The sequence below is a fragment of the Ascaphus truei genome, chromosome 19 (assembly GCF_040206685.1).
Source record: "Ascaphus truei isolate aAscTru1 chromosome 19, aAscTru1.hap1, whole genome shotgun sequence".
Classification (NCBI taxonomy): Eukaryota; Metazoa; Chordata; class Amphibia; order Anura; family Ascaphidae; genus Ascaphus; species Ascaphus truei.
The window spans coordinates 17,149,767-17,177,428 of record NC_134501.1 but is presented as its reverse complement, the minus strand read 5'-3'; the positions used below and the strand labels follow the sequence as shown (position 1 = coordinate 17,177,428).

The 27,662-nt window shown below is 41.2% G+C and overlaps 1 protein-coding gene across 1 annotated transcript in view; it reads right to left on the bottom strand.

The window, feature by feature from the left end:
- The window catches only part of ADAMTS18 (ADAM metallopeptidase with thrombospondin type 1 motif 18), a 53,374-nt gene that overhangs the window by 13,424 nt on the left and 12,288 nt on the right, over positions 1 to 27,662 (bottom strand). Inside the window, exons 4-16 of the mRNA XM_075576754.1 lie at positions 17,526 to 17,799; positions 14,840 to 15,039; positions 13,540 to 13,623; positions 10,730 to 10,889; positions 10,388 to 10,493; positions 9,813 to 9,950; positions 8,575 to 8,728; positions 7,477 to 7,572; positions 6,796 to 6,944; positions 6,319 to 6,491; positions 5,757 to 5,887; positions 4,903 to 5,026; positions 3,284 to 3,528 (exon numbers count right to left, since the gene is read on the bottom strand). Coding sequence (XP_075432869.1) covers positions 3,284 to 3,528; positions 4,903 to 5,026; positions 5,757 to 5,887; positions 6,319 to 6,491; positions 6,796 to 6,944; positions 7,477 to 7,572; positions 8,575 to 8,728; positions 9,813 to 9,950; positions 10,388 to 10,493; positions 10,730 to 10,889; positions 13,540 to 13,623; positions 14,840 to 15,039; positions 17,526 to 17,799 — 2,034 coding nt within the window. The remainder of the gene's footprint in view (positions 1 to 3,283; positions 3,529 to 4,902; positions 5,027 to 5,756; positions 5,888 to 6,318; positions 6,492 to 6,795; positions 6,945 to 7,476; positions 7,573 to 8,574; positions 8,729 to 9,812; positions 9,951 to 10,387; positions 10,494 to 10,729; positions 10,890 to 13,539; positions 13,624 to 14,839; positions 15,040 to 17,525; positions 17,800 to 27,662) is intronic.

Sequence of the window (27,662 nt, the reverse complement as noted above, 5' to 3'; positions counted from 1 at the left end):
AGGACAAAAATGAGAAATTTAAGAATATTTGAAAGTTCCAAAAAACTCAAAAAAAATATTTGAAATGTAGACTATTTAAAAAAAATGTAATAACAAATAAATATTCGTGGATTTCTAAAATTCGGTGGTTGGGAGGACATGAATCTAATTTCGACACATTCGACCATCTCCACTCAATATTCAGTACGAATATTGTGTCCAATTTCTCTATTTCTCTCCTCAATCCCCTTTGGGGGGCTTTCAGCAGTAGTACACTACCGACACACTTTATTGAAGTGTGGTCGGTACCGCAAGCCGGGAAATCTCCCGGCTTGCTAGTGGCCGCCCCTCGGCGTGCCGCGCGTCATAGACGCGCGGTCACGCGTCATCGGGAGCGTGCGCCCCCTGCACGCGTGTCCAGGGGCTCCCCGAGGGAGCCCTGGTGTCCCGCGATCGCGGGACAGCGGCAGGGGGTTCCGGGGGACCCGGCGGACCCGGCAGCGGTAGGGAGAGCGCCCCGATCGGAGGGCGCTCTTCCGCTGCTTCGGCGCGCGCCCGTCACACTCGGGCGCGCGCCAGGCTACTGCTGCGGCACAGAACGGGCAAATGCTCGAATAAACTGTGCCGCAGCAGTACAACTAAGTGGAAGGTTGTGCTCAGTGCATCACTTGTTACACAGCTAGCATTCTCTGAATATTCACTCTGTATGTATGTCTTTTGCTATTCATACTGAAATCAGATTGAGCAGAGAGAGCTCCGCTGTTCAGTTGAATATCTCCTGAAATTAAAAGGTTTAGTTCCCTCCAGACTTGAGAATATTTTTTCAACGTCTTCTAAGTCATTTTATTAATCAACCGCTGGCTATATCCGGTAAAATACGGTCCTTTTATTTTCCTTATTTGTATTAGAAAGTGTGAAAAACACAGTCTCTAGTTATTGTCTTAATTTGACATCTTACACAGCTACCTGTAAACCTAAGAGTATTCTGAAAAAAAAATTGGTGCTATGATTATACAATTTCTTGTCGTACAGGAAGGCCCCGGGTATACGGCGGGTTCCGTTCCAGGGGCCCGCCGTATAGTGAAAATCTCCGGAAAGCGGATCCGGCGATTTTCAGTTGTTTGCATGCGCAAATCGGCATTTTTGCAGTTCTGCGCATGCGCGCCGGGCGTAACCGCCCGTTCTGCACATGCATGACTTAAGATTCAAGATGGTGGCCCCCTTCTCGGTGCCGCCGTATCGGCGGATCGCCGAGAAGCGGGGCCCTGCTGTATAAGATTTTTTAGAACATATATTATGTTGTAGACCACTGCATGTACTCTAGATATATACAGGCAGTCCTCGGTTATCCAACAGAATCCGTTCTGGAAGTAGCGTTGGCTAATGAAACCGTTGTAAAGTGAGTCCCATGTTAATCAGTGGCGGTGAGCGTTGGATAACGCATTCAGGCGTCGGATAACGCACTCCGGCGTCAGAAAATGGCCCTTGGGGTTGCATTGTAAAGTGTTGGATATGCCATTTGTTGTAAAGTGAAACGTTGGATAGCGAGGACTACCTGTATTGTGTAACACAGTCTGTTTGTCTAAAAAGGATTATAGCACCTCTATAGTCCAGGAGTGGCAAACTCCAGTCCTCAAGGGCCACCAACACGTCAGATTTTCAGGATATCCCTGCTTCAGCACAGGTGGCTCAATCAGTGGCTCATTCTTTGACTGCGTCACCTGTGCTGAAGCAGGGATATCCTGAAAACCTGACCTGTTGGTGGCCCTTGAGGACTGGAGTTGGCCACCCCTGAGCAATAGCAATATACTGCTGCGACACACTTTATTCGAGCAAATACCCAGTATGTACCTGGCAGATACCTGGAATGCGCCGCTCCTCACCTCTGACAAGCCCCGTTGCGTTTGCCTTCCCAGCCTGGGTTCATGCCTGGCTGACGGGCGGCTGATCTGTTAAATGATAATGATTAGGATTTAATAGGCTGCAATGCTTCGCGTGTCTACCAGATGGCATAAATTCACGAATTGTAATGCAGTATATATATATATACTGTGCAGTATTGCAGCCAGGGGGAATAAAATGCTTCAATCCCTGCCTGGAAAATAACGCAATGCACTCGGGCAGAAAACAGTCACAAACCTCAATACACCCGAGTATACCCGAATTCGTGGGACTAGCCGAGCTCGAATAAAGTGTGTCACCAGTGTAGCTGCAGTCATATCAAGGTACCACTAATTATTAAGAACACAAGCATAAGATGGGGCCTTCTGACAGTAAAAGGTTTACATAGAGTTTATTTTAATACAGTAGCTGCATGAATGTGTCAGTAAGCAGCTAATCAAAAACATAATTCCTATGAATTAAAACTGTCCCTTGGCCTTTTTTTCTTCATAAAACCATTATAAAAAAATTATAATATAAATAACTAGAAATGTCACATTAGTTATTGGACGTAGTGAAACCTAGTTCATAATTACTTGTTCGCATTGGGTCAGAAATGTCTTGTACCTGGACCTTTGATCACGGATGAACTGTAGAGAAGATCATCATCATAATCAACTAAAGAAATCTGACTGCTGCATATTTCTAAAGCAATGACTAATACCTTATAAAAATATAGGTCATCTGGAATACATCTAAACCAAAGATTGTTAACCTCTAATTATTAATGTCTAAGACCCCATAGCAGGGCCAGTACCAGACAACCTCATTACACAGTGCCAGATATAACTAAACACAACCTTCATTTTCATCTCATATTGTCATTTAGCGATCATACTTCTAGCAATGTTACTTTATTTTCCATGTTGTCAGTGGCAGTAACATATCGTTATTTTTGGGCTTCACAAGCATTTTGCTTCACTATTTGTTATTTTGCATTTAATAAAGATATTGTTTTTGAAAGGGTTAATCACGACTGGCTAACTCGCTCCACCACGGATTCCACCAAAACCCAGAGGCGTCTCATGCATGTACACTTTGTAGCAAGGTCCGTTCAAATTAGTTGGTGTGATGGTGGATGTCCTCATGGTGTGTCTTGGTTATCTTTTCATTCATGATACATTGAAGTGTGTTGAAGGTGGCATGGGCATGAGGGGAGACCACATGAGTATGGATTAAGTGCCTTTCCTTATAAATACACAGTTCCTGAATTACGGCTGGTTTCACATATTAAAAGAGTGGAGAATCGAAATGTAATCTGTGCTACTAACTGACTGAACACTCGTCCGTTCCAATCCTGTTAGGTATTTTCATTCTTTAGGACCTACTTTTATAAACTCAACAGTGTTAAAAGTAATCTTACTTCCAAGACCAGCGTCTCATTGGTTGGTCCTGCAGCAGTTAGGCTTTCGGGATGTTGAAATGAATGTTGATAGTTAAAAATAGTCCCAGCAAAGGAGAACTTCCCAGGCCAATCAATTGTCCAATCTCCTGTTAGATAATACTTTTTATTTAGGTTGCGCACTGCAAGATAACTAGTAGAGATTTCAAGTTCATGGAAATGAATACTTCTTGCTCCAGCTGGAATGGTCACTACTGAATAATATTCTAAAAGACAGAAGTACAAAATATGAATCAGTATCCAAATGACAAGAAATATCACAATGTGTTATAGAAACAATGGATAGAAGTTTAGATAGTGGTAACCCCAACCCGATTACTGTACTTCCATGCCACTTCAACTATTGTATCAATTGTAATTAATTGGGCATTGCTGGAATTGGCTGAAATTGAACATTTCTCAAAGTTCCCATTTCGTTCTGTTTGTGCACCCACGTGTAGTTATAAAAACCAGTTGTAACTTGTAGAGCGCTCCAGGTGTATGCTATATTGTATCATGGTGTGTAATATGTGCAAGTTCATTTATCATATTTGCTAGGGATATTTCATTGCTGTATCACTTCAGCTGATAGAAGCCTACACCAAGTACAACGCTACACCGCGCACTGAAGCGAGGGGCATTTCAAAAGATATGTAACCATCTATTATACTAACCCAGGGGTGGGCAACTACAGTCCTCAAGGGCCACCAACAGGTTTTAAGGATATCCCTGCTTCAGGAACGTGAGGAGGGATGGGGGAGCACAGCGTAAGGAATGGTGGAGTGTGATTGTATTATCGCTCAATGATGTTCAGTGGGGTTCTGACACCCTCAAAGTACCCTCAAACGGAGATGGGTACCCCCTAGAATAGGGCTAAGACTTATGTGGGTGAAATAAGTCTATGGATGTGAAATAAATCAATAAAAGGAAAACTTACACGGCCTTGTGTAAGTTGTATCCCATCAAGGTTTCTTTTGCAGTCGTGTCTTTCTTCTAGATGATCTAGATGGGCCACCAACAGGTTTTAAGGATATCCCTGCTTCAGCACAGGAGGCTCAATCTGTGGCTCCAGTCTTCAACCTGTGCTGAAGCAAGGATATCCTGAAAACCTGACCTGTTGGTGGTCCTTGTAGACTGGAGTTGCCCTCCCCTGTACTAACATCACACTATCCCTGCAAGCTCAGATAGCTATAAATAGAAGGTGTTGTTGTGCACCTATGAATGGCCTGTCTATTGAGATATTTCTCCCTGCACAGAGAGGCGAAGAGAACGACTAAAGGTGGTGTCAGGACCTGCAAAAAGGGGCGTATCATGACATGGCTGCAGGCTTATAATGCTTTGGCCAAATAATTTAACTGAATGACCTTTACTTATGAGAAGAAAGACAGATCGGTATTTGGCTATATTGTTTGTCATATTGGATGTAGCCTTTGGGCTTTTTGTCTTTTATTATACTAACCTCCTAACAACTACTAAATGCCACATGGTCAAATGTATGTGTTATGTTGGCTACTTTTATATACAGAACACAAAATAAAGCTGCAGTGTGCTGATGGAAAGAAGACAACGTTGCATATGGTAAAGCATTAATACAATCTTACCGTTGGTTTTGTGATGATTCAGATGCTGCCCTCTATAAAACTTGCATGTTGAATTATCACCTTTGCAAACCCCGCAGGCATCAAAAGTTGCTTTCGATCCAAGTACATAATCACACCCTACAAGCTGCCATCAAGATTACAAAAAGAAAAATGCATTAAAAGCCTATGAATGTACGAACATATTATCAAATCACAGGATGTGATGGCTAATTTCTTAATGCAATCTCAGTGCCAACCTGAAATTAAAATCCTCTCTCCAGCTTGTACTTTGTGTAACTTGATATTTAGCACAACGGTGGAAAATGAAAATGGAGTCAATTAGTGTACTTAGTTAAAAGCCTTTTTGTGATGATGTAAATTTGTAAAGTGAAACATATACATTATTTTTTGAGGCTGTATACAGTAGTCACATGTTTGAGTGTCATATATAGGGGAAGATTTTTCATGAGCTCCTAAACTCTTGTTCAACACAACTAAGGCGTGGGACATAGTGCCTAAAACAGTGCAGAGGCGCGCTGAGGCTCAGGGAAAGTGGTGCTTTCCCTGGCCTTACACAGCGCGCCGTCCGTGGGCGTTTCGGGGGCAGGTCTGGGGGCGAGCCAGTGACGTCACGGAGCTGGTTCGCCCTCATTGGGCGAACCGCTCACGTGACCGGCCCTGCGCTCTGGCGAGCGCCAAATCTGAAGACTCGGTGAGACACATGCTTCCGCAAGCCTAATCCAATAATAGGAACATATCATTTCCCCTTTTTAGCTCACGATCAGTTAAAATAAAAAGTCAGCGCCCCCAGTATAAGTAGATACAGAATACATAGAATATACAGAACATGGAAGCAGCATGGTAATATTTCCTACTTCACAACTTCCATCGATGCAGACGTCATATCTGTTTGCTGAACACGGTGTCCCATCTTTTACTTTGTTGGACATTGCAAAGAAAAAGTCAAAGTCTTCAGCGGTGCAGTACAGTTTGCAAATATTTTCCTCTGGAACACACAAAGTGCACATCTCCAGTTTAAATGACATTATAATATCGTTGTTTCCAAATTAATGAAATTCCAATTTTGGCACGTTTTGTGATCCATTATTTAGTTCTTTATGAATAATTTTTATTTTCCTGCCAAGGAGAGTTTAAGGTTTTCTCTCGCGTTGCAATGAAACACAGAAAGTGAGTGTCACAACCGAATAAAACCTAACAGCAATAATAATCAAATATGACATAACGTCATAAAAATTAAATATGAATATACAGCTTGGAAGTAGAAGTTGTAAAAATCAGAGACATAAAATTAAAGTTACGCCACATTTATGATCCAAATCTGTTTCTACTGTAAATGACTGAAGACATTTACGTATGAGTAAAATGCAAAATATTAAAATGTCAATATATTCATATTTACTGCCCTGATTAACTCACCTTCCACTCTGGTGTATGGCTTCCATTTGTAAAACCACCCTCGGAATGGCTTGCTGTTATATTCTGCGCATTGCTGGGCACGGAAGTCCAGAGTGTTCGTCTGACAAGGCTTAGTATTGCAAAGCTGATAAATCCGACTGGAACCCTGGCAGAATTTCCCTTCGTACTGCGGCCTAAAACATAAAGCAGCCACAAAAGAGTATGGACATCTTGGATCCTGGCATTTCCTATGAAAGTAATTGTGGTTCTAAGTCCTAGATTGCTGTAGATCACGGGTTCCAAACTCCAGTCCTCAAGAACCCCCAACAGGCCAAGTTGTATCCCTGCTTCAGCACAAGTGGCTCAGTCATTTTGAATGAACCACCTGTGCTGAAGCAGGGATGTCCTTAAAACATGGTTCTTGAGGACTGGAGTTGGGAGCCCTGCTGCAGATACACAGGGTTAGTTTAGGATAACTAGAGCCATCAGCAGCCTTACTTTGGGTTGTTACAGTGCCTCTCCTGATACATCACACCGCCGCCACAATTTCGAGGACACTCTGACCAATCCGACCAATCAGACCATCCACCATGAACTGGCCTCGGACCATTGTCTCCATATCTTACGCACTGCCCTCTTCGACACCACTGTCAACACAAATTCAGTTTCGTCAGAACACTTAACAGTACAGTCTAATTGAGAATACCACACGCCGCCAGTTTACTGAATGAAGGCATACACCGTTCCCTGCAAATCTAAGGCCTCGGCCATGTTACTTGCTTGCTGGTGGAGGCGCGCTCCCGCTCAGCACTGAGCCCTACAGCCGCAATTAGAGCGGCTTTAGTAGGGGCTCGCCTACGCTTCCGCTAGCACGCGGAAGCGTAGGTCTTAGGGAAATGTCAAATTTCCCCGCTTGCCGGCGCGCAGGGCCAGTCACGTGAGCGGTTCGCCCAATGAGTGCGAACCGGCTCCGTGACGTCACTGGCCCGCCCCCGGCCCGCCCCCTGACGGCGCGCAGGGAAAGCACCCGCAAGGCCAGGGAAAGCACCTGCTTTCCCTGAGCCTCAGCGCGCCTCAGCACGCCAGCGGGAAGCTTGGCCGAGGCCTTACAGTTGAATCAGTGAACGTGTTTGCATTTGATAAATAAAAGTATTTGTAAGTAGTAGATCGGTTTCTTACCATATTCAGGCCACAAACGGTACCTTCTGCTGCTGGCATGAACTTTGTCTCACACCTGTGACCAGTTTTGTGACACCAAAGAGATTTGCATATATCCTACAGAAGCACATATTACAATGTCAGGTGCAGGTAAATGTAAGTGTTTCACATCACAAACATGTTTTTTTCACAATATACCAGAAGTTGCTTTCTAAGGCTGCGTTCCCCCTGGCGCTGAGCGTGCTGTGCGCTCGGCACTTGCCGCTTTTACTTCCTGTACTCTTTATGTTGACGTCCCCGCTCACTCGGTGCACACGCGCTCGGGCACGCACGCTCTCCCAAGCTTGGAGACAAAAAAAGTGACTTTAAAGCGCTTTCAACATGCCCCCAATTTCCCCCCCCCCTCCTGCTCTCACTTGCAAAATAGACAAGACACCTGACGCTCATGCTTAGAGAGTTGGTGACGTCACAGCTCTCAAGCATGAGCGCGGTCAGTGCCAGCGGGGACACAGCCTGTTTAATAAAACAAATTTCAAACCATTTAATTGATTATTATTTTTTTTATCCCCAATTAGGTGTGTTTTACTTTATCCTTCTAACCTCAATATTATTTGTGAGATTATTTGAAATTACCAATATAAAAGTGGGATATAGTAAGACAATGGTGGCAGGACTAGGTTTCCTGTTGCAGGATTGAGTTTTCTGTGTTGTGTGGAGTTTTTACAGCTCTATAGTATATTATCAAGGTTCAACAAAGTATCCGGCCGCTCCTCCTTCTCTCACCGTGCACCCCACAACTGGAACAATCTACCAGAGACTCTCACAGCCGCCACCAGTCTAAATTCTTTCAAAACTAAAGCTGTCTCAGATTTTAATCTGGTCTGTAACTGTTACATACACCTACAATATATATTATCTTTAGCTGCGCATGCTATGTCTTGTATATAATGTATACCCCTGCTCACTTAATGTAACTATGTATCTGTAACCATGTATTTGTCATCATAACACTGTGACCAGGACATACTTGAAAACGAGAGGTAACTCTCAGTGTATTACTTACTGGTAAAACATTTTATAAATAAATAAACGTGTCCATGTTTGAAATCTTGCACATACCTTCACAAAACTCAGGCTGCATTGCTTTGCCTTTGATCCAAATTGCCATTCACACTGGGTATCTGCATCATATATCTGCCCTGGCAGTTTCTCAGGGTACCTGAAGTGTCCTGTTTGCTTTGGCTCATCAACAAGACAGGAGGATTGTGCTGTGCTGGGGTGGAATTCAATGGAGGAGTTATTTCATACATATGACTGTTATGCCAATTTTACAACATATTTGAAATACTTATAAAATAAAGTGTTTCTTTATAAAGTCATGTGCTGGTTAACGTGATCATATGAGTGGAATTTTCAGGCCATACATAGTGAATATAGCCTTAACTCATTTGCTATCAGAGAGGCTGAAACACATTCGATTTGAAGATGACAAAGATAACAAAACATGATATTACAACTCCAGCATATGGTGCTAAGTGGGACTGTTGCATTAAAATAAGAGACAAATATGGCTGTAGAGCCAAGGGAAATATATGGCAACATATTTATAAAACAGACTGCACAGATCCATGTGAACATTGTGCTGGAGTAATAATAATAATAATATGTTTTTATATAGCGCTGCTAGTTTTATGTAGTGCTTTACAGAGACATTTTGCAGGCACAGGTCCCTGCCCCAGGGAGCTTACAATCTATTTTTTTGGCGCCTGAGGTACAGGGAGATAAAGTGCTCAAGGTCACAAGAAGCCAACACCAGGAATTGAACCAGGTTCCCTTGCTTTAAACTCAGTGACAGTCAGTACTGTCTTTACTCACTGAGCCACTACTTCTCTCTAGAGGGAAGAAGGTCCCATTCAAAAATAGCTCTGAATGTACAAGAGACCAATTTTACTTAATGTCTCAACATGAATGGAAATGTCCTACTGTCTCATATAGGAAATACAAGCAGAATGATAAGAGCAGGTTAACAGAAACACCTGCACAGAAAACAAAAGGTCAATCAATGTTGGGCTTCAAAACAAGGAGAACATCTGGTTTAGTTCTTTTTGGCGGGCAGGGGGAGGATAATGCCAGTGTGGGAGCTACAGTACACTGACTGAAGAAACAGAATACACAGTAAGAACGAATAATATCTACTTTAAAAAATAAGCTGCAACTAATAACAGCTTGGAGTCCAGCTTATCATTCCAATGATAAAACACAATGAGATAATTGTGAATGAAATTATAGGTCTATAGGACGTGGCAGGGGTTTGTTGCCAGTGGCTTTTTAACAGATGGTTTTTAGTTGATCCTCACCTGAGAAACTTCTTAAGATACTGTCTACTGCACGCAGACCAGGAGAAGACACCATTGTTTCCAGTTAGTGTGGGAGACATAATGTTACCTTCCGCCTTCCTGCATGGGTTTCCTTCTCCATCGTGAACCATTCCAAAGCTGCGTAAAAGAAAGAATATGGTGTATCTTACCCGTTACATTGATGGGCTACTTGTCTTCTTGTCTTTGTCACGTATGCTGTGGGTCAGGAGTGGACAACTCCAGTCCTCAAGGGCCCCCAACAGGTCAGGTTTTGAAAAATATCCTTGCTTCAGCACAGGCGATGCAGTCAAAGACTGAGCCACTGACTGAGCAACCTGTGCTGAAGCAGGGATATCCTTAAAACCTGACCCGTTGGTGGCCTTTGAGGACTGGAGTTGGCCAGCCCCTGTAGGTTATTATAATGCACATTAACAATGGTACACAAACAGACACACACATACTGTATATTATGTCAGGGAGGTTATTTTAATTGCTCTGGGTATTTTCTCAACCACTGTAGATCTCTTCACATCGGTTAAATAATTTGATGGCAAGTATTAGATACAACAACTTACTTGTGCCCGGACTCGTGAGCAATAGTAAATGCCAAACCCAGGCCAGTGTCCTCATTAATTGTGCAACTGCGAAACTTGTTGCACATTCCACTGATAGGCGCAAAACCTACAAAATAAATGAAAAATAATAGTAACAACACAGGCCAACTATTATAAATGAAAAAAAATGAAAAATGTTACTCAAACATCTTGGATTCACAGGATAAGAAGCAGCATTGATTTGCACTGCCATTTAATTTGCGGCCTTGCAAAGTGAGATAGCAGAATAATTGTGCTCCAGTTATGCTCTGTACCGTGGTCTGTTGATTCAAGACGTTGAGTTTTATGGGATCATTTATTTACCTAAAGTATCACAGGGTTCATTTTTCCATGAACAGATATCTAATCCTGTTAATAATATGGCGTGGTCGTGCCTCTTTCCACTTTTTTCCATAAGTGCAGATTGCCACTGACAAAAATTGTTTAATGATTGATCAGCATGATGATTGATTGTTAATCCTGCCTGCAAAAGGCAAAAAGATAAAATAATTATTCACAGTGTTTCCCATCTTAACTAAAGCTATCTAACAAAATATACATTACCACACATGGTAAAGTTTACACCATATGCTATATAGTTGGCTCTTCTGGCATATAACAGGTTAATGTGGCTGTATGTCCCATCTTAAAGTGTCATATTTAAGTGTTGGGCAGAGTTAACATTGGAGTTGAAATTGGAGGTGAAGATTGAGGAAGATCTGGACTCCACACAACAACTTTGCAACTGTGATAACTTTACTTTGTAAACACTGTAATTATTTGTACTCTTCCTATCCTCCAGTACCTGGGAAGTCTCTCCTCCTGCATCTCACTATGCCCTCCTTATTGCCTTTTCTGTTTACTGTTTCCTCACTCCTTTGTGAATGTCTATGTTCTCACCAACTTCCCCACTTCCACTGCGTCATTATTTATACACCTCTTTCCCAAAAAATGTATCTTTATCTACTCCTTCCTGCTGCTGGTGATCGCCCTGAAGCCAGACATACACACTTGCTCTCATTCATGCCTCACTGCCATCTCCTCCCATGCAAATGGTGTCAACCTTTTCAATTAATACTGACTAACCTTAAAACGCGCCCCACAAATCAAGCATCCCAATAGCCTGCACTCATGGCTATTGTCCCACACCCAGTCACTCCTACCACCCATTGTGGCCAAGCACAGCCATCTACAGCACTTATTCCCTCACCTGCTGTCTCTGTAAGTTCCCCTCAAACCTTAGATTGTAAGCTCTTCGGGGCAGGGATTTCCTTTCCTATTGTCTGATTTTGCTGCACTTATTGTATTATTATAATTCCCTGTACTGTATTCTTTGTGAAGCGCTGAGTACACTTTTGAAGCTATATAAATAAAGATATACAATATAATAATAATTGAAATACAACTTAAATAATTATTATGAATTTTAGAGAACAACTATAATTCTCACTGATTTTTGGGAGGTTCAGCATACATTTTACAAACAGCCCTAAAGCAGACAGGCAACTGTATAATATTGATAATGAGTCAAACATCTTTTAGTTTCAATTAAACAGAAACAATATATAAAGAAGCAAATCAAAACAAAGATTGTTACTTTTTAATTATCTACACCTCGCTGTTTACATAATAGAAACCCAGATTTTAGCTAAAGCAACAGAACTAAGAATGAGCACATTCGTGGTTTCCAAAACCCAATACAAAGTCATCGTCACATTCTGCAGGTTTTTTGTTTTCATTTTTTTGGCTTTTAAATGGGGATATTTAGAAAAAGATCACTTGCACATTTTTGCAAACAATGCACAGTTTGAACAAATTCGACCAAAATTGGGGGGAGGGGGAGGGGAAGTTTGTATTGTTTTTCATCATTTCAAAAAAAAATCCAAAGCCAAAATACAAACAATTTTTAGAACCACAATGAAAACCAGAACCCAACAATCTTTTAGGAACAAAACCCCAGTGAATGTGCCCACCCTGATTCAGAAGTACGTACACGTCACAGAGGTCACTATTGCCATCTCTCAATCAGGATATAGTACGGTAGGATGTGAAGCCTCTCGACATAAAACGGGTTCATTAAACGGGACTTTTCTATTTGTTATTATGCAAAATTTCACAACCCAAGATATGAATGCAACTTGATGGTCAAAAATGGGCCAAAATCATCTCCAAGTAAAAAGAAAATCAAACTGGTAAAATGCAAGTGGAGGTCATTTCTTAATGTAAGAATTTAAATTTGAAGACGTCATATAATATTTGTGACTACTAAAAGTGTTTGCATCTGCATTGGAGGTCGTGCAAATACACTGGTAAGCTTAACATCTTTTGTGTGCATCTGTAACCATTAAAGTATTACAGGTGTACCCTGGAGGGTTTCTTCTATATTATCCCAACTGGCCGATTGCACTGTTTTCGGACGAAATTCCCCATTGAAGTCAATGGGAATATTAGATGAAAATATGCATCTGATATAGAACAGACCCCAATGTACCATCAGAGGGGAGTGTTCACGTCCTCCTTTTTGCTGGGTCAATAGTTATCTGAACCCACTAGAAAGGGCTGTATAGTATCAAATATGGAAAACGTGAGTAGTCTATTATTTTTTAAAGCATACAGTAGGAGGGGTGACCAAGGTCCCCACTAAAGATTAGCCTTCCGTGTACTCGGCCACTGGTTATGTCAGCCACGAAACTAAAGTGTCATACTGTAGTTAACTGGAAGATTCTTGATGAAGGGTTTGTTGAGGAACAGGAGAAATTACAGGACATTTTATTCTCCAGTTATCCCCCGCTGAAACATTGATTATGGTGGTGAAACCCAATGCCCCGATGATAGGAGCAATTAGACTAATTAAAGAAGGTGGAATGAGAAAATACACATTTTGTTGCAAAATTGTTCAACTGGATTATGTAAGATCCGGTGTCCTGTGTACATTTCTATTAGCTCGTGTTGCCATGCCTGCACCTTTCTTCCATTTCGTAATGTTCTTTCCCTTATTGTAGTGTTGGCATTATATTAAATGCTCTGTTCAATTTCAATCAGAACTTGTCTCTTGTAAGATAAAGCAATGTTAGTCTGTGACGGAAGTGTTATATACCACACATTCATAATTCTACATACAGTCAAAAACTTACTGGTAGCTCTTCCAATAGCAGAAGACTTACAACAACAATGTTGATATCAGTTCCAATAGTTCCATCCTTAAAAAGACTGGAAACCTTAAAAGGGAATTGGAAGGACATACTAATTAATTAAAGACAAGAAGAGAAAGCAACATTCATTACTCTCTGAAACGTTGAAATAAAGCATTGTAGTTGCTACTACCACAGAATATATATATATATATATATATATATAATACAGTATATAATATATGACTGAGAGAGAGAGAGATATAGAGGTGTCTGTACCATGTTAACCGGGCTTAATAATCATATACAAATAAACAATACTGTTTTGTGGCTAAATAAAGCATTGTAGTTGCTACTACCACAGAATGAATATATATATATATATATATATATATATATATATATATATATATATATATATATGACAGAGAGAGAGAGAGAGAGAGAGAGAGAGAGATAGAGGTGTCTGTACCATGTTAACCGGGCTTAATAATCATAAACAAATAAACAATGCTGTTTTGTGGCTAACGAAATGCTTTTATTTGTGCGAGCTTTTGAGATACACTGAACTCTTCTTCCGGCGGTGTTACAATGGATAAAGCAAGAAAGGTTTTTTACTTAAAAACAGTGCATCCTGGAATGTATCTGACTGAAACCTATCCCTCCCCCCAGTGCAGTATGCGATTTATGACTTAAGGTGTTAAATGGTCCCTGAATGTTAGTGATGTTAGAGTATGTGTGTGTAAGTGTGTAAATATAAATTTATACAGCGCCCACAGTGTATACAGCGCTTTACAAAAGGTGTGTGTGGAGTGGGAGTGTATACCAATGGTGTGGGTAGGTGTAGAAATGTAAGAGGGTGTTGCATTACTATTAATGCACTCTATATAGTGTCCAACACTGGGCTTACATCTACAGTGACTATATTATCTCAAATCTTGTTCAGGCATTATGAGTCTGGACCCGGTTCTCTAAAAACCTCTGCCTCGAATACAGCACAATACATCCTACTGATTTATATTTAATTTACTACAAAATATTATGACAATTCCATTGGAAATGTTGGGGAATTCAGCTAAAAATAACAGCGGAATCATTGTAGCATCTCCACAGTAGCAGGTTGTTGATATATTTTATCCTTTATGGGTTTCTATCATGTAAATACTTTAGATGCACAAATGTTTGTTTGTTTTTAAGATGAAAGAAAGATGTTCTATACAATACTTATTCACACCATCGTGGAGGACTTTTTGTTCTGCGGTACCACAAGTCAATAACGGTAGCTAATGCGCCAATGTCTTACCATATTCATGACGGTCAGTATATAAGTGGTCACACTCTCTTTGCCATGCTTGTCTACCATTTTTTTATCAGCCACAACAAGGGTTTCAACAACTAACCCTCCAGAATGTGGGGATTTGGCAGCAGATCGCTTGGATCTTGGGAAACTTGCATATTCGTCTGGTCTGATGTATGTATCTTTTGTGGGAAGCTTAGGTGAATCTAAAATAAAATAGAACAAAGTTCTAACATTAGCTTTATAGAGGATTACAATTGTATGCAGTCTTCGTATCTAGGCAAGTTTAGAGCAAACTTGGGATAAGAGAGACATTTATTCTTGTACCTCCATTCTTCAATGTAGGAACGTACTGTGCTCCAATTATGCACCAATTTTAAGTCTGAATGGGGTCTATAAGAAGAGTTATCCGGTGCACAAATTCTAATGGGTCAAGTGAGTGTACTGCACCATTTTATTAATTTGTTCAACAACAACAAAAACATCTGTGGTGGCATCAATCTCATCAACCAAACAAGCTTGTTATATGTTAGCAAAAAAGGGAGCATTGTACCAAAATACACTATTCATTGAAGTGATACATACTGTACTTATATTAAGTTGTGCAAATATCAGTCTGTAACCTAAAGATACTTCTATGCCTAGCTATAACGATTGTGAAATACAATTCCAACTTTAATGTGCATATCTGACTGCGAAACTGAAGCAAAACTAGAGCTCAAAAAATGGTATCAGATTTATCACAGAGAAAAGTCCCGCAAGAAGTTTGAGATTTTTCGCTTTGATAAATCTGATTTCCCCCAATTTTGCAGCAGGAAGGCTTTGATATGTAACCCTGAAAATTGTTAATGCAAATTAGCAGGATGTAATGCAGCTTCTGGGGGGGGTGGGGGGAAATAACACAAATAGGAAAAGACATAAGTACAGATTGGAAAATGTTATATTGCTAGGGGACTAATATGGATTGACGGAGCAGCTCAGTGAGTAAAGGAGCAGCTCAGTAAGTAAAGGAGCAACTCATTGAGTAAAAGAGCAGCTCAGTGAATAAAGGAGCAGCTCAGTGAATAAAGGAGCAGCTCAGTAAGTAAAGGAGCAACTCATTGAGTAAAAGAGCAGCTCGGTGAATAAAGGAGCAGCTCAGTGAATAAAGGAGCAGCTCAGTGAATAAAGGAGCAGCTCAGTGAATAAAGGAGCAGCTCAGTTAATAAAGGAGCAGCTCAGTTAATAAAGGAGCAGCTCAGTGAGTAAAGGAGCAGCTCAGTGAGTAAAGGAGCAGCTCAGTGAGTAAAGGAGCAGCTCAGTGAGTAAAGGAGCAGCTCAGTGAGTAAAGGAGCAGCTCAGTGAGTAGAGGAACAACTCTTTGAGAAAAAGAGCAGCTCAGTGAGTAAAGGAGCAGCTGTGAGTAAAGGAGCAGCTCAGTGAGTAAAGGAGCAGCTCAGTGAGTAAAGGAGCAGTTCAGTGAGTAACAGAGCAGCTTGGTGAGTAAAGGAGCAGCTTGGTGAGTATAGGAGCAACTCGGTGAGTAAAGGAGCATCTCATTGAGTAAAGGAGCAGCTCAGTGAGTAAAGGAACAATTCATTGAGTAACAGCTGCTCAGTGAGTAAAGGAGCAGCTCAGTGAGTAAAGGAGCAGCTTAGTGACTAAAGGAGCAGCTTAGTGACTAAAGGAGCAGCTCAGTGAGTAAAAGAGCATCTCAGGGAGTTAAGGAGAAGCTCAGTGAGTAAAGGCGCTGACTCTGAATAAGAATAATACTGATTTGAATCAGGGAACCCCGGATGGGGCCGGCCGACAAAGCCCAAACAATTGACCCACGAATCAGGCGACTCATGCACCACACACAGACACACACACACACCAGGTACATGCACCATACACAGACGCACACACACACCAGGTACATGCACCATACACAGACGCACACACACCAGGTACATGCACCATACACAGACGCACACACACCAGGTACATGCACCATACACAGACGCACGCACAACAGGTACATGCACCATACACAAACGCACACACACACCAGGTACATGCACCATACATAGACACACACACCAGGTACATGCACCATACACAGACGCACACACCAGGTACATGCACCATAAACTGAAGCACACACACCAGGTACAATGACCATACACAAACGCACACACACACCAGGTACATGCACCATACACAGAAGCACACAAACCAGGTACATGCACCATACACAAACGCACACACACACACCATGTACATGCACCATACACAGACGCACACACCAGGTACATGCACCATACACAGAAGCACACACCAGGTACATGCACCATACCGAGACGCACACACACCAGGTACATGCTCCATACACTGACGCACACACACTCACCAGGTATATGCACCATACACAGACACACCAGGTATATGCATCATACATAGATGCACACACACCAGATATATGCACCATACACAGACACACGCACTATACTCAGAGGCACACACCAGGTACATGCACCATACACAGAAGCCCCTCACACCAGAAACACGCACCATATACAGACGTACATACCAGATACATTCACCATCTGATTTGAGATGAACAGTTCAAACAGACACAGTTGATGCATTTGAATTCATTTGATAAAGACTTGCTCTAGTGCAAGTGGAAATGGATTATGCATTAAAAAAAATCATATTATTGTTTACACACATTTCTTGCGTCTTCCACAAAAATGCTGCTTTTGGATATTTCCAGTTTGAGAGACCTCCTTTGTAGTATTGTGCCCTGGATGTGGCCGACTCGTTTGGTTTGCCGAGTCGTAATGGGAATCTGCCTTGTTCCGGGTTACTTTGTGCTCTGCTGAACGTTTATAAAGTACATGGGGGTGATGTCCATCGGGTGATGTAAAGTTGTGTTCTTCTGCGAGGTGCTGAGGCAACGGTGATAGAAAGAATTCATTTGTACGCGTCCTTATGAAACCTGACTAAAAAGAAGAGATGTTGTTAGAATAGTTCACTTTCCACCTGACAACAAATTACATCATTTGTGTATTATTCCCAGTCATATTTTGGAATCTGATTCCAAGAAAAGCAACATCTGATCAATGTTCCACCACAGAAGAACCGTAGGTGAGCGGTGGATGAGTCTTGTGGGTCCTACAGATATAACCAAGCCGTGGCATGCTCCCGGGGAGGGGGGAGAGGGGGAAGGAATGGGGGGGGGGGATAGCATGGTGGCTCGGGCCTCCTTCTCTTACATGGCTGATTCAAAACAATAGCCACTTCTCCTGCGGGCTCGGTGTGTGTGTCCCACCGCAGTGCGCCGCGGCTACAATAACGCTCGCTACATCTGTTATCTGTAAAGAAATGACTGTAGAGTGTTGGCACCACATTTATAAGTACTTGTGCTGAAGATCCCCATGAATAAGTGCTGTATGTGAACTTGAATGTTCATTCGTATGTATGTACTGCATATATATATATATATATATATATATATATAACAGGTGAAAAAGAAGCGCCAGTTCCGTATGGTTGAAAAATGAATATGTGTAAATTTTATTCAATGACCAGAGTAGTCAAAAGGACTAGCAGTAAACTGGTGTGATTAAAAAGCAATATGTCTAGTACAAGCAGATAGCAACAATTAGCAAGTAACATATGGAGTGGGATGTGGAGCAAGCAAGATATCATAGGGAAAAAATGCCAAAGGAGGAGAATGTCAATGACAGTCCATATGGGGCTGACAGTCAAGGATGAGAAAGTCACCTAGAGTGACGAAACGCGTTGGACGTCATCAAGTAGCAGCGCAGCAACGCAGTGACGCGGGCACGTGTTTTGCGAAGCAACCAGGATCACTTGTTCCTTTACATCTGGGGATAGAGGCACCCGTCTTCATATATACATCCGGTGCCACTGCAAGGACTCAGATGCAGGAAGCCTCATCTAAAACTGAGGTCTGACACGTGGGAAGTGAATTTGTGCCACAGGAGGGAATTGATTTTTCAGCATCAGAACAACACCAGGTCAACCGGATCGCACGCTGAGGAGGTCTATTCCGTGCTTCAACGGATGTAACAGGTCTGTCACCAGCACACCCACATCACCATTGAGAAGGGACATTCTCTAGTGGGTGTCTACTGTTCCTTACTGGGCTATCATCAGCCATATGGACTGTCATTGACATTCACCTCTGTTGGCCTTTTTCCCCATGGTATCTTGCTTGCTTGCTCCACATCCCACTCCATATGTTACTTGCTAATTGTTGCTATCTGCTTGTACTAGACATATTGCTTTTTAATCGCACCAGTTTACTGCTAGTCCTTTTGACTACTCTGGTCATTGAATAAAATTTACACATATTCATTTTTCAACCATACGGAACTGGCGCTTCTTTTACTCCTGTTTTCTGTTTACATTTGGTCAGGCTTGACCATACAGAAGCTTTGCCTATTCCGTACAGACTGACCCTATTCTATAATTAATTGATGCTCACTTTATTCACTTGCTACACTTATTTAATCCTTTTTTATACTACACATATACAGAATTAATTTGTACACTTTAACACTACCATTCACTCACTAGCGCTACTAATAGTTTATGTGTATATGTATATATGTGTATATATATATATATATATATATCTATATATATAGATATATATATAGATATATATATATATATATATATATATATATATATCTATATATATATCTATATATATAGATAGATATAGATATATGTATAGATATAATACTCCACCAGACTGATGAAATGGTCATAGTACTGCCGATTAGAAGGTCAAAATGGATCTTTATCAACCACAATACAAAAATCAATATTTTGTTCTCCTCTGGGACCTTACCAGAGAAGAACGTGATTTTGGTTTATGTATTGTGAACGATAAAGATCCTTTTTGACATTTTCATCGGCAGTGCTGTGTCAATTTCATCAGAGTGAGAGGGAGTGGCTCAGTGAGTAAAGACACTGACTGGCACTGAGTTTGAAGCAGGGGAGCCTGGTTCAATTCCCAGTGTCGGCTCCTTGTGACCTTGGGCAAGTCACTTTATCTCCCTGTGCCTCGGGCATCAAAAACATAGATTGTAAGCTCCACGGGGCAGAGTCTGGTGGAGTATTTGTTTTAAAATATATTATATATAAGACGCTCATCACAGACTAATGGGAGGCGCCAAAGAGATTTTCTTCAGATCTTTTACAGTTAATGTACAAACTCTTCACAATCTAGGAATTAGGATAAGACACACAGACAAAAGAATTATCCTTGTTCTAGCAAAGTTATGTTTTAAAGAAAACATTTCTACCTGAAAGGGCTGTTTTGACATATTTACTATAACTATTAAAATGTCTATACAATTAGAACTCGCATAAAGGTGATTCAGTATGAATAGAATTAATGTGTGTTTTCATTAGTTACAAAAGTTCTTTTCTGCTTCATTATGCGTGTGTAGGGAAACAGCGTGCCTTTTCAACTATGCCAGTCTTGTATATATATATTATGTAACTTGCATTCCAAGGGTACAAAAGCCGATATTGAAATAATAAGCCCCTTATAAATGTACATATATTGATTCCTACTTGATTTGAGAGTAAATATTTGAGATGGGATTGACAGAGCAAAACTGCAACAATTTCTGAATTCGGAGAATAACCATTCATATGTAAGGAAAGAAGAGGTGCTAAAGGTTGTATGCAAGCTTTACAGTGCATGCTTCCCCATAAAAAGTAATAATAATAATGTATTGTTAGATAATGTTATCAGTGATCACAGGCACTGTACAGTAAACAGAATATTGCTTATATTGTCCTTTACTGAAAGTCAATCCTTATCAATTAAGGCTGCGTCCACAGAAGGGAAGACCGCACTGACGCGTCCGCACGCTGTGCGATCAGACTGCCTAAAGGCAGGGATTGCGTCTATACCACGTGCGGGCGCATGCGGGCGGAAGTGGGAGGGGGCACGCACTGCGCGTGAAATCAGTCAAAACTGATTTCTCGCGATCGGGCAGTCAAGTGAGCGGTTCGCCCAATGAGGGCGAACCAGCTCCGTGACGTCACTGGCCCGCCCATAAACATGCCCCGGCACGCGAACGAAGGCCAGGGAAAGCACCCGCTTTCCCTCAGCCTCCGCACTCCTGTGCACGGCTGCTGTCTAAGGACGCAGGCTAAGACTACAAGCTATAACACTGCAGTGTTCTTGCTGCTGCTGCTGCTGCTGCTGCTGCTGCTGCTGCTGCTGCTGCTGCTGCTGCTGCTGCTGCTGCTGCTGCTGCTGCTGCTGCTGCTGCTGCCTTGTTAAACTTTTTAAATAACAATAGTGATCACTTTTGAATTTCATATAAAGCAAAGAACTTTAAGAAACAACCAAAATATCAGTAAAAGAACATAACCCCTGTTTACAAACCCTGTCCAAAAGAGCTTGCACTCTATTTTTGTTTCCTGGAGGAGAGGATTGTCCTAGACCTGGCATAATTGTCTGAAAGCCCTAACTACAAAGCTAATCAGATGTTACTGTTGTGTCATGACTAAACTAACAGCCAAATCATATCTGTGATTGTACTAATGTGCCATCATTACTTCAATTCATTCATATGAATGGAACCATCACATAGATTGGGGAATTAAGTAAAGAGACAACCAAGGGATTCCTTTTCTGCCAAAGAATATATGTCACTGCAGGCAGAATGAGAGCTTTACCAAATATTCACTTCATTGCCACATGAGAGTGTAAATGGTGAAACGTGATTATCTCTTCATTCGATACTGGAAAAACATTGCTACTGTACATGTCTATTTAACATATATGTAGGATATACAAATCAAAAAAGCTTTATTGGCATGACAAAAGAACATTTCAGTATTGCCAAAGCATAATTACACATATACACTGGACGAAACATCTCTCTCTCTCTCTCCTCTCTCTCCTCTCTCTCCTCTCTCTCCTCTCTCTCCTCTCTCTCCTCTCTCTCCTCTCTCTCCTCTCTCTCCTCTCTCTCCTCTCTCTCCTCTCTCTCCTCTCTCCTCTCTCCTCTCTTCTCTCCCCCCCCCCCCACCACCTCAGACTTGATGAATTGATTAAACCCTTTCATGGATTAAATCCCAATGGATTGAATAAATCCATTATATTGAGGCACACTTTAATATATTTCATTAAATTATTGCTCCAAGTAACTCCTGCCATAACTGCTCCAAACCTCTCCCCAATTTGCCGACTGACAGATCTGGCACAAATGAAATTGATACATTGATGGAATGCATCATACACCTGGTATCACTGCCTTGGTGTCACATTTGACTCCTCCCTCATAATCTCCTCTCACATTCACACTGTACTGTAGCTAAAACCTGCTGTTTTTTCCTCCATTACATTGTAAAGATACGCCCTTTCCTCTGTTGCTCTGCTGCAAAAACTCTAACACAGGCCCTTATTCTCTCCCATCTCAACTATTGTAACCTTCTCATGTTCAACTTTCCTGCCTCTCACTTGTCTCCCCTACAATCTATCCTGGCTGCTTTTATAGTACTGGCTACAGCGACGACGACGCTATCCGTGATGTCAGACGTCGCCGTAGCAAAAGTTGCACACAGGTGTGCGATGTTGCTGGCGGCAAGGGGCTATGTGATTGGTGCGGCTTTCTCTGTAAGTCTCAAATGCTTTTGACTACAGCGATTTTGGTAGCTGTGACATCACACGTCGCCGTTGCACCCACTATGACTAGTCGCTATTGACTTCATCGAGTTGCTTTGCGGCTGCAAGCGGTCACCATCACTGTAGCCAGTACTATAAACGCAGCCTAAACGTTGCTGCTAGAATCACTTTTCTCTCTCCTAAATTTGTCGCAGTGTCTCTCCTGTTGAAATCCCTCTCCTGTATCACTTACATAATTCACCTCCTCTACTCCTCCTTACATCTCAACCCTAATTTCTCGCTATACTGTCCTGTCCGACTCCTGCGTTCTGCTCAAGGATGTTTTCTCTCTACCCCTTTTTTTTTTTCAACTTTATGTTTTATTCAGTTTTCAGATACAGCAGTTATAAAGCATAGTGTAACGTGTCAACTTCTTTGCTGTGTTTACTACCACTTCTATTCACACATAAACACACTTACACAAAGACTCAGGGGAGGGGGGGGGGACACACCAGGGGAGGGGGGGACACACCAGGGGAGGGGGGGATGGGGAATGGGGGGGGATGAGGAAGGGGGGGACCCCCGCTGCCACCGCCACCGGTTCTGCCGTGAGCCGCCATTTTTCCAGACCTCACTAACACCTCGTACTTCCCAGCTAACCACTTAGGCTGAGGCTGCAATTGTCCCTAACAGTCATGTCCGTCCTTTTGGTGCGACTACTGCCATGCGTTGAAGGAGAACTCACCTCGCACTATCACAGCTAAATGGTGGCATTGCTCACCCCAGTGATGTCGGTTTGCGCCAGCCACGGTCTCTACCCCTTTTGTATCTAAAGCCCTGTCACGCCTTTAACATTTCTCTCACTGCCCCACACCTCTGGAATGCCCTTCCCCTCCATATCCAACTAGCACTCTCTCTATCCACCTTTACAACCCATCTTTAAACCCACCTCCTTAACGCTTGCACACTTTACCAGAACTCCCTCCAACTTACCACATAGATTGTAAGCTCTTCGGGGCATTTTCCTAATGTTACTTTTATGTCTTAAGCTCTTATTCCAATTATGTGTTATATTATTATGACACGTGTAGTACTGCTGTGAAGCGCTATGTAAATGGATGGCGCTATATAAATAAAGCCACTGTATACATATACAGTACTTACAAGAATGATGCAGCGTGAAAAGGGAGCAATTTATGACATTTTTGGAGCAATGCTCCAATTTTGCTCCAATTCACACATATTCTTCTGTGTGTATCAAAAAGCATAAAATAAAGACATTTTCCAAGTGACAGAGAAAAACAGGTGTAGTTTTTACAGAAGTGTAAATTGAGAGCAATTCCAGGGAAGTGTCCCTTTAACTTAACATTTCCCGCAAACCTTATTTAAAACAGTTTACACTGTTTTTTATGGGAGAAAGGTGCATTGTGAAAATGGAAAAAATACCCCATGCTGAATATAAATATGTATTGAATACATTCGAATTTTGCGTTTGTTACGTTCCTGTTCACTGTAATTGAACAAATGTGAACACACAGTGTTTCCTAATTAACATTTTGCAACCAATACATTTAGAAAACACATTTATGATGGTTACAATAATATAATTGGGAATCCAGTATAAAATCCCAAGTTTAGCATCATTTATTTGTAAAACAAAACACGTAAGAAATGGTTGATAATTTTCAATCTGACTAATATAAATTGAAGCATAAGATGTTGTCAATAACGGAAATCTCTAAATGGGTCATTACATGGAGAGATTTACCGCATTTACTACCATAGAAAAAGCTAATTAAACAAAATGATCTAACCCGTGATATCATTTTGACTTGTCAGCTTTTCAAACTTCAAACCATTCTTGAGGGCTGCAAAAATCAAGGCATGAACAGACATGTGGGGTGAGATAAAAAGAAACAGCAGGTACACACACACAAATCAAACACACTCAGACAACAAGTGACCGGTAGCAGGCCATGGTAAGTATGCTGCTAGTCATCGCAACTGACCTACATTATATTCACAATGTATACATTATCATAGAGCCAGCACTGGCCGTGTTCCTAGTACATTTACTGTAGTCAGTCTCTATACCAACAGGAGAAGTACAAGTACACCCTTTAGTGGAATTACCTGTTTTAGGACAATAATACTTTATTAATAATAATAATAATTGCATGTTCTTGTATAGCGCTGCTACTTTTACACAGCGCTTTACAGAGACATTTTTGCAGGCACAGGTCCCTGCCCCGTGGAGCTTACAATCTATGTTTTTGGTGCCTGAGGCACGGGGAGCTGACACCGGGAATAGTACATTAAGTAGCCAGCATGATTATGTTCAGAAAGTGAGCTTGTCTTGGAACACAGGAGTGGGCTCACTAATGCCCATGCATGGAAATTGGTTGCAAGAAAAGCCACATGGCGCCTGGTCCTAATAGTTTGTCAACTTGCTTAAAAAGCTGTGCCAATGTTTAAGGGCTGTTTATACATAATTATCTTTAAACACAAACACATTGTGTCATTTTCTCACCTCAAAATAGAATATATCTGTAATGAATACAAATGATGCATGTGTGTTTTACTTGTTGCACAGACAAACTAACTTTTGATTTTCAATACACAGTTAAATGTACGTTAACGTAATGTAATTCTGCGCTAAATCATTTCCAGCTGTGGTCGGTATCATAAGGGAATTATAAAGTACACACAAATCAGGAAGAAATCATTTGTGGTCACCTAACAACTCATTTTCAATCACTACCCCATCAATATGAACTGCGCTGGGAATAGTGGTGCGCAGATAATTATCAGAGAGAGCTGAATGACTTTATTAACTAATGTATAAGGAAATCCAAGAAACGCTGAAAAAGCCACAAAATACCCGCTTTTCCTCTACAGAAAGGAGAAACCATGTAGTGAAGGTTGGATTAAAACCAGTTCGGTAATGGGCCAGGAGTTGGTAACAGGAGGTGACAAAACAGTATCCCTAAAGAGAGGAGAGGGACAAATCGAACCACATGGAGGTGAAGTGCTTACATGGCAACAGATTCCAAGCAATGCACCAGGAATGAGGGTGGGAGGCAGAGTAAGAGGAGAGCCAGGTTCTATCAGTCCTGGACGTGATAAAAAACCAGTTTGGGTGTATAACTAAAGCAAAAAAGATGTATGGCAAGCCCTGTGTATATGAACGCAAAGCATTAAAGCTGCAGTTCAGGCAATATCCTGCATGTGTGTTTTTTTGAATAAATCAGTTCTGTAGTAAGAAAAAATACTTTTAGCATTTTCTGTTTTAAAAAACAACAACTTTGAAAGGCCAATTTTCTTGTATTCTATTTTAACAAGCATGCTTGTTCCTATAGCAACGATTTACATTTCCCATATTTAAAGATGTCGCCAAACTTTGCCGATCAATAGACGGAGAACGAATTGACCGGCAGCTATGCAGTTCTTTAGGTAATTAGAGATTGCCCACATGAAACTATTGAAGTAAAAAAATTAATTAAAAAAAAAAAGACTGAACTGCAGCTTTAAGGACCATAATAACTGGCCTATCTACAAAGCTGTACTATACCATAAGACACCTTCGGGCACCCGTGAAGGGGCAATAATGCATCTTCCATATCTGGAACGTAGCTTATGGAATAGCAGTGCTTCGTAAATGTGTCCCTAAGTTATGAACATGCGGAACCAGTGAATGCATTAAATAATTAATCATTATAATTTATAAATAATAATTATTATTATTATTATTTAGCAAACTTAAAAGCCCTCTGTATTCCTAGATTCTCCAAAACAAAATATTGGCGAATTGTGTGATCAATCTGTTTTTTCTGCAAGAGGAATACAGTAGTCTGGACAAGAAAAAACTATTCCCATCCTCTCAGTGTTGTAATGGGGGCAGTGCAGACAGCTTTTGTGTAATTGCAGCAAGCATGGCTGATATTTTTCTTCATTGTTTTGAAATTGTATACCTAGGTTTCTTGCTGAGTGTAACGAAATGTGAAGCAGAACTGGTGAGAGGTCAGTCTAACTGTATAATAAAAAGCTCAGGAAACAGTCAGAAAAAGTTAAACATTTCTTTGGTTGTCAAGTCATAGGCAATTTAATGCAAGCAGAGGTGCTCAAAAATGATGTTTTATTAAAGGAAATCTACCCCTATTTATGATATACTGGTAAAAGCAAAGGAAACTCATCATAGTACATTTCCAATATACACCTGAAATCAGCCAAGAATTGTAATAGATCCTTATCCCTCACATTGATCTCCAGTGTCCTATAACTCCTATAAGTCCTATAAGTATACACCCACTTACATTTTTTAATAAGCATATCAATGGAAAAGTCTCAAAAATAGTTTTCTCCACTTTGTGCTAAAATCAAGTCTAAGCTTTAACAGCACACAACTTAGTAACATGCAACAATAAAGCATTGTTACTACTATTATTAATAATACATTAAACAAAGTCTTAATTACGAAGAGTCTGAGGTAGAACCATCGTAGATTTCCCCCGCAGGGTTAACACGTCATTGACTTTCACTTTCACTAATATCAACATATTTAATGAATGTGGTGTATTTCTGCTCCCAGCGGTACTTATAGCCTTATATTAGTTATTGATAGCAACATTCACTGTCATTAAGATACAAAGCAACACGAGGCAGAAGAGATGGGATGTAAGAATCTGATTGTCTTTTCAGGCCAATTCCAATCGGCGCGCTACAATCCGAAGTCAGATTTCATCCCCTTTTGCGCGCAAGGAGTCCTTAAAATCCGTCTTGGGGCTCGAATTCTACTCCTCCTCCGCCTATTATATTTCTGTTTGACGGGTTCGGATCCAGCTTGCAAGTTCGGATTCCAAATCCGTCGGACGGGTTTTAAATAAATAATCATTTAAAAAAATGAATTAGCCTTTTTAAGACTAATCCGCGGAAAATCCGCGGCTCAAACGAACTGGCCGATCTGCCTTGGATTCAGATTTAAGCGGAAAATTTGCACATCTCTAACGCAGCACTCAAAAGATCAATATATTTTAAAAAATGCATTTAAAGAATAAAAGAACAAAATACAAGTTTATCATCATCATCCCGTCTGACGAGGGGTCTTGTGACCCAAAATGTTACGGAACTATTTTTGTCAGAAGGGGCTATGACGTCCAGCCCCACGGCTCGTAGATATGGCATCCATCAAGCTAAGTCCTA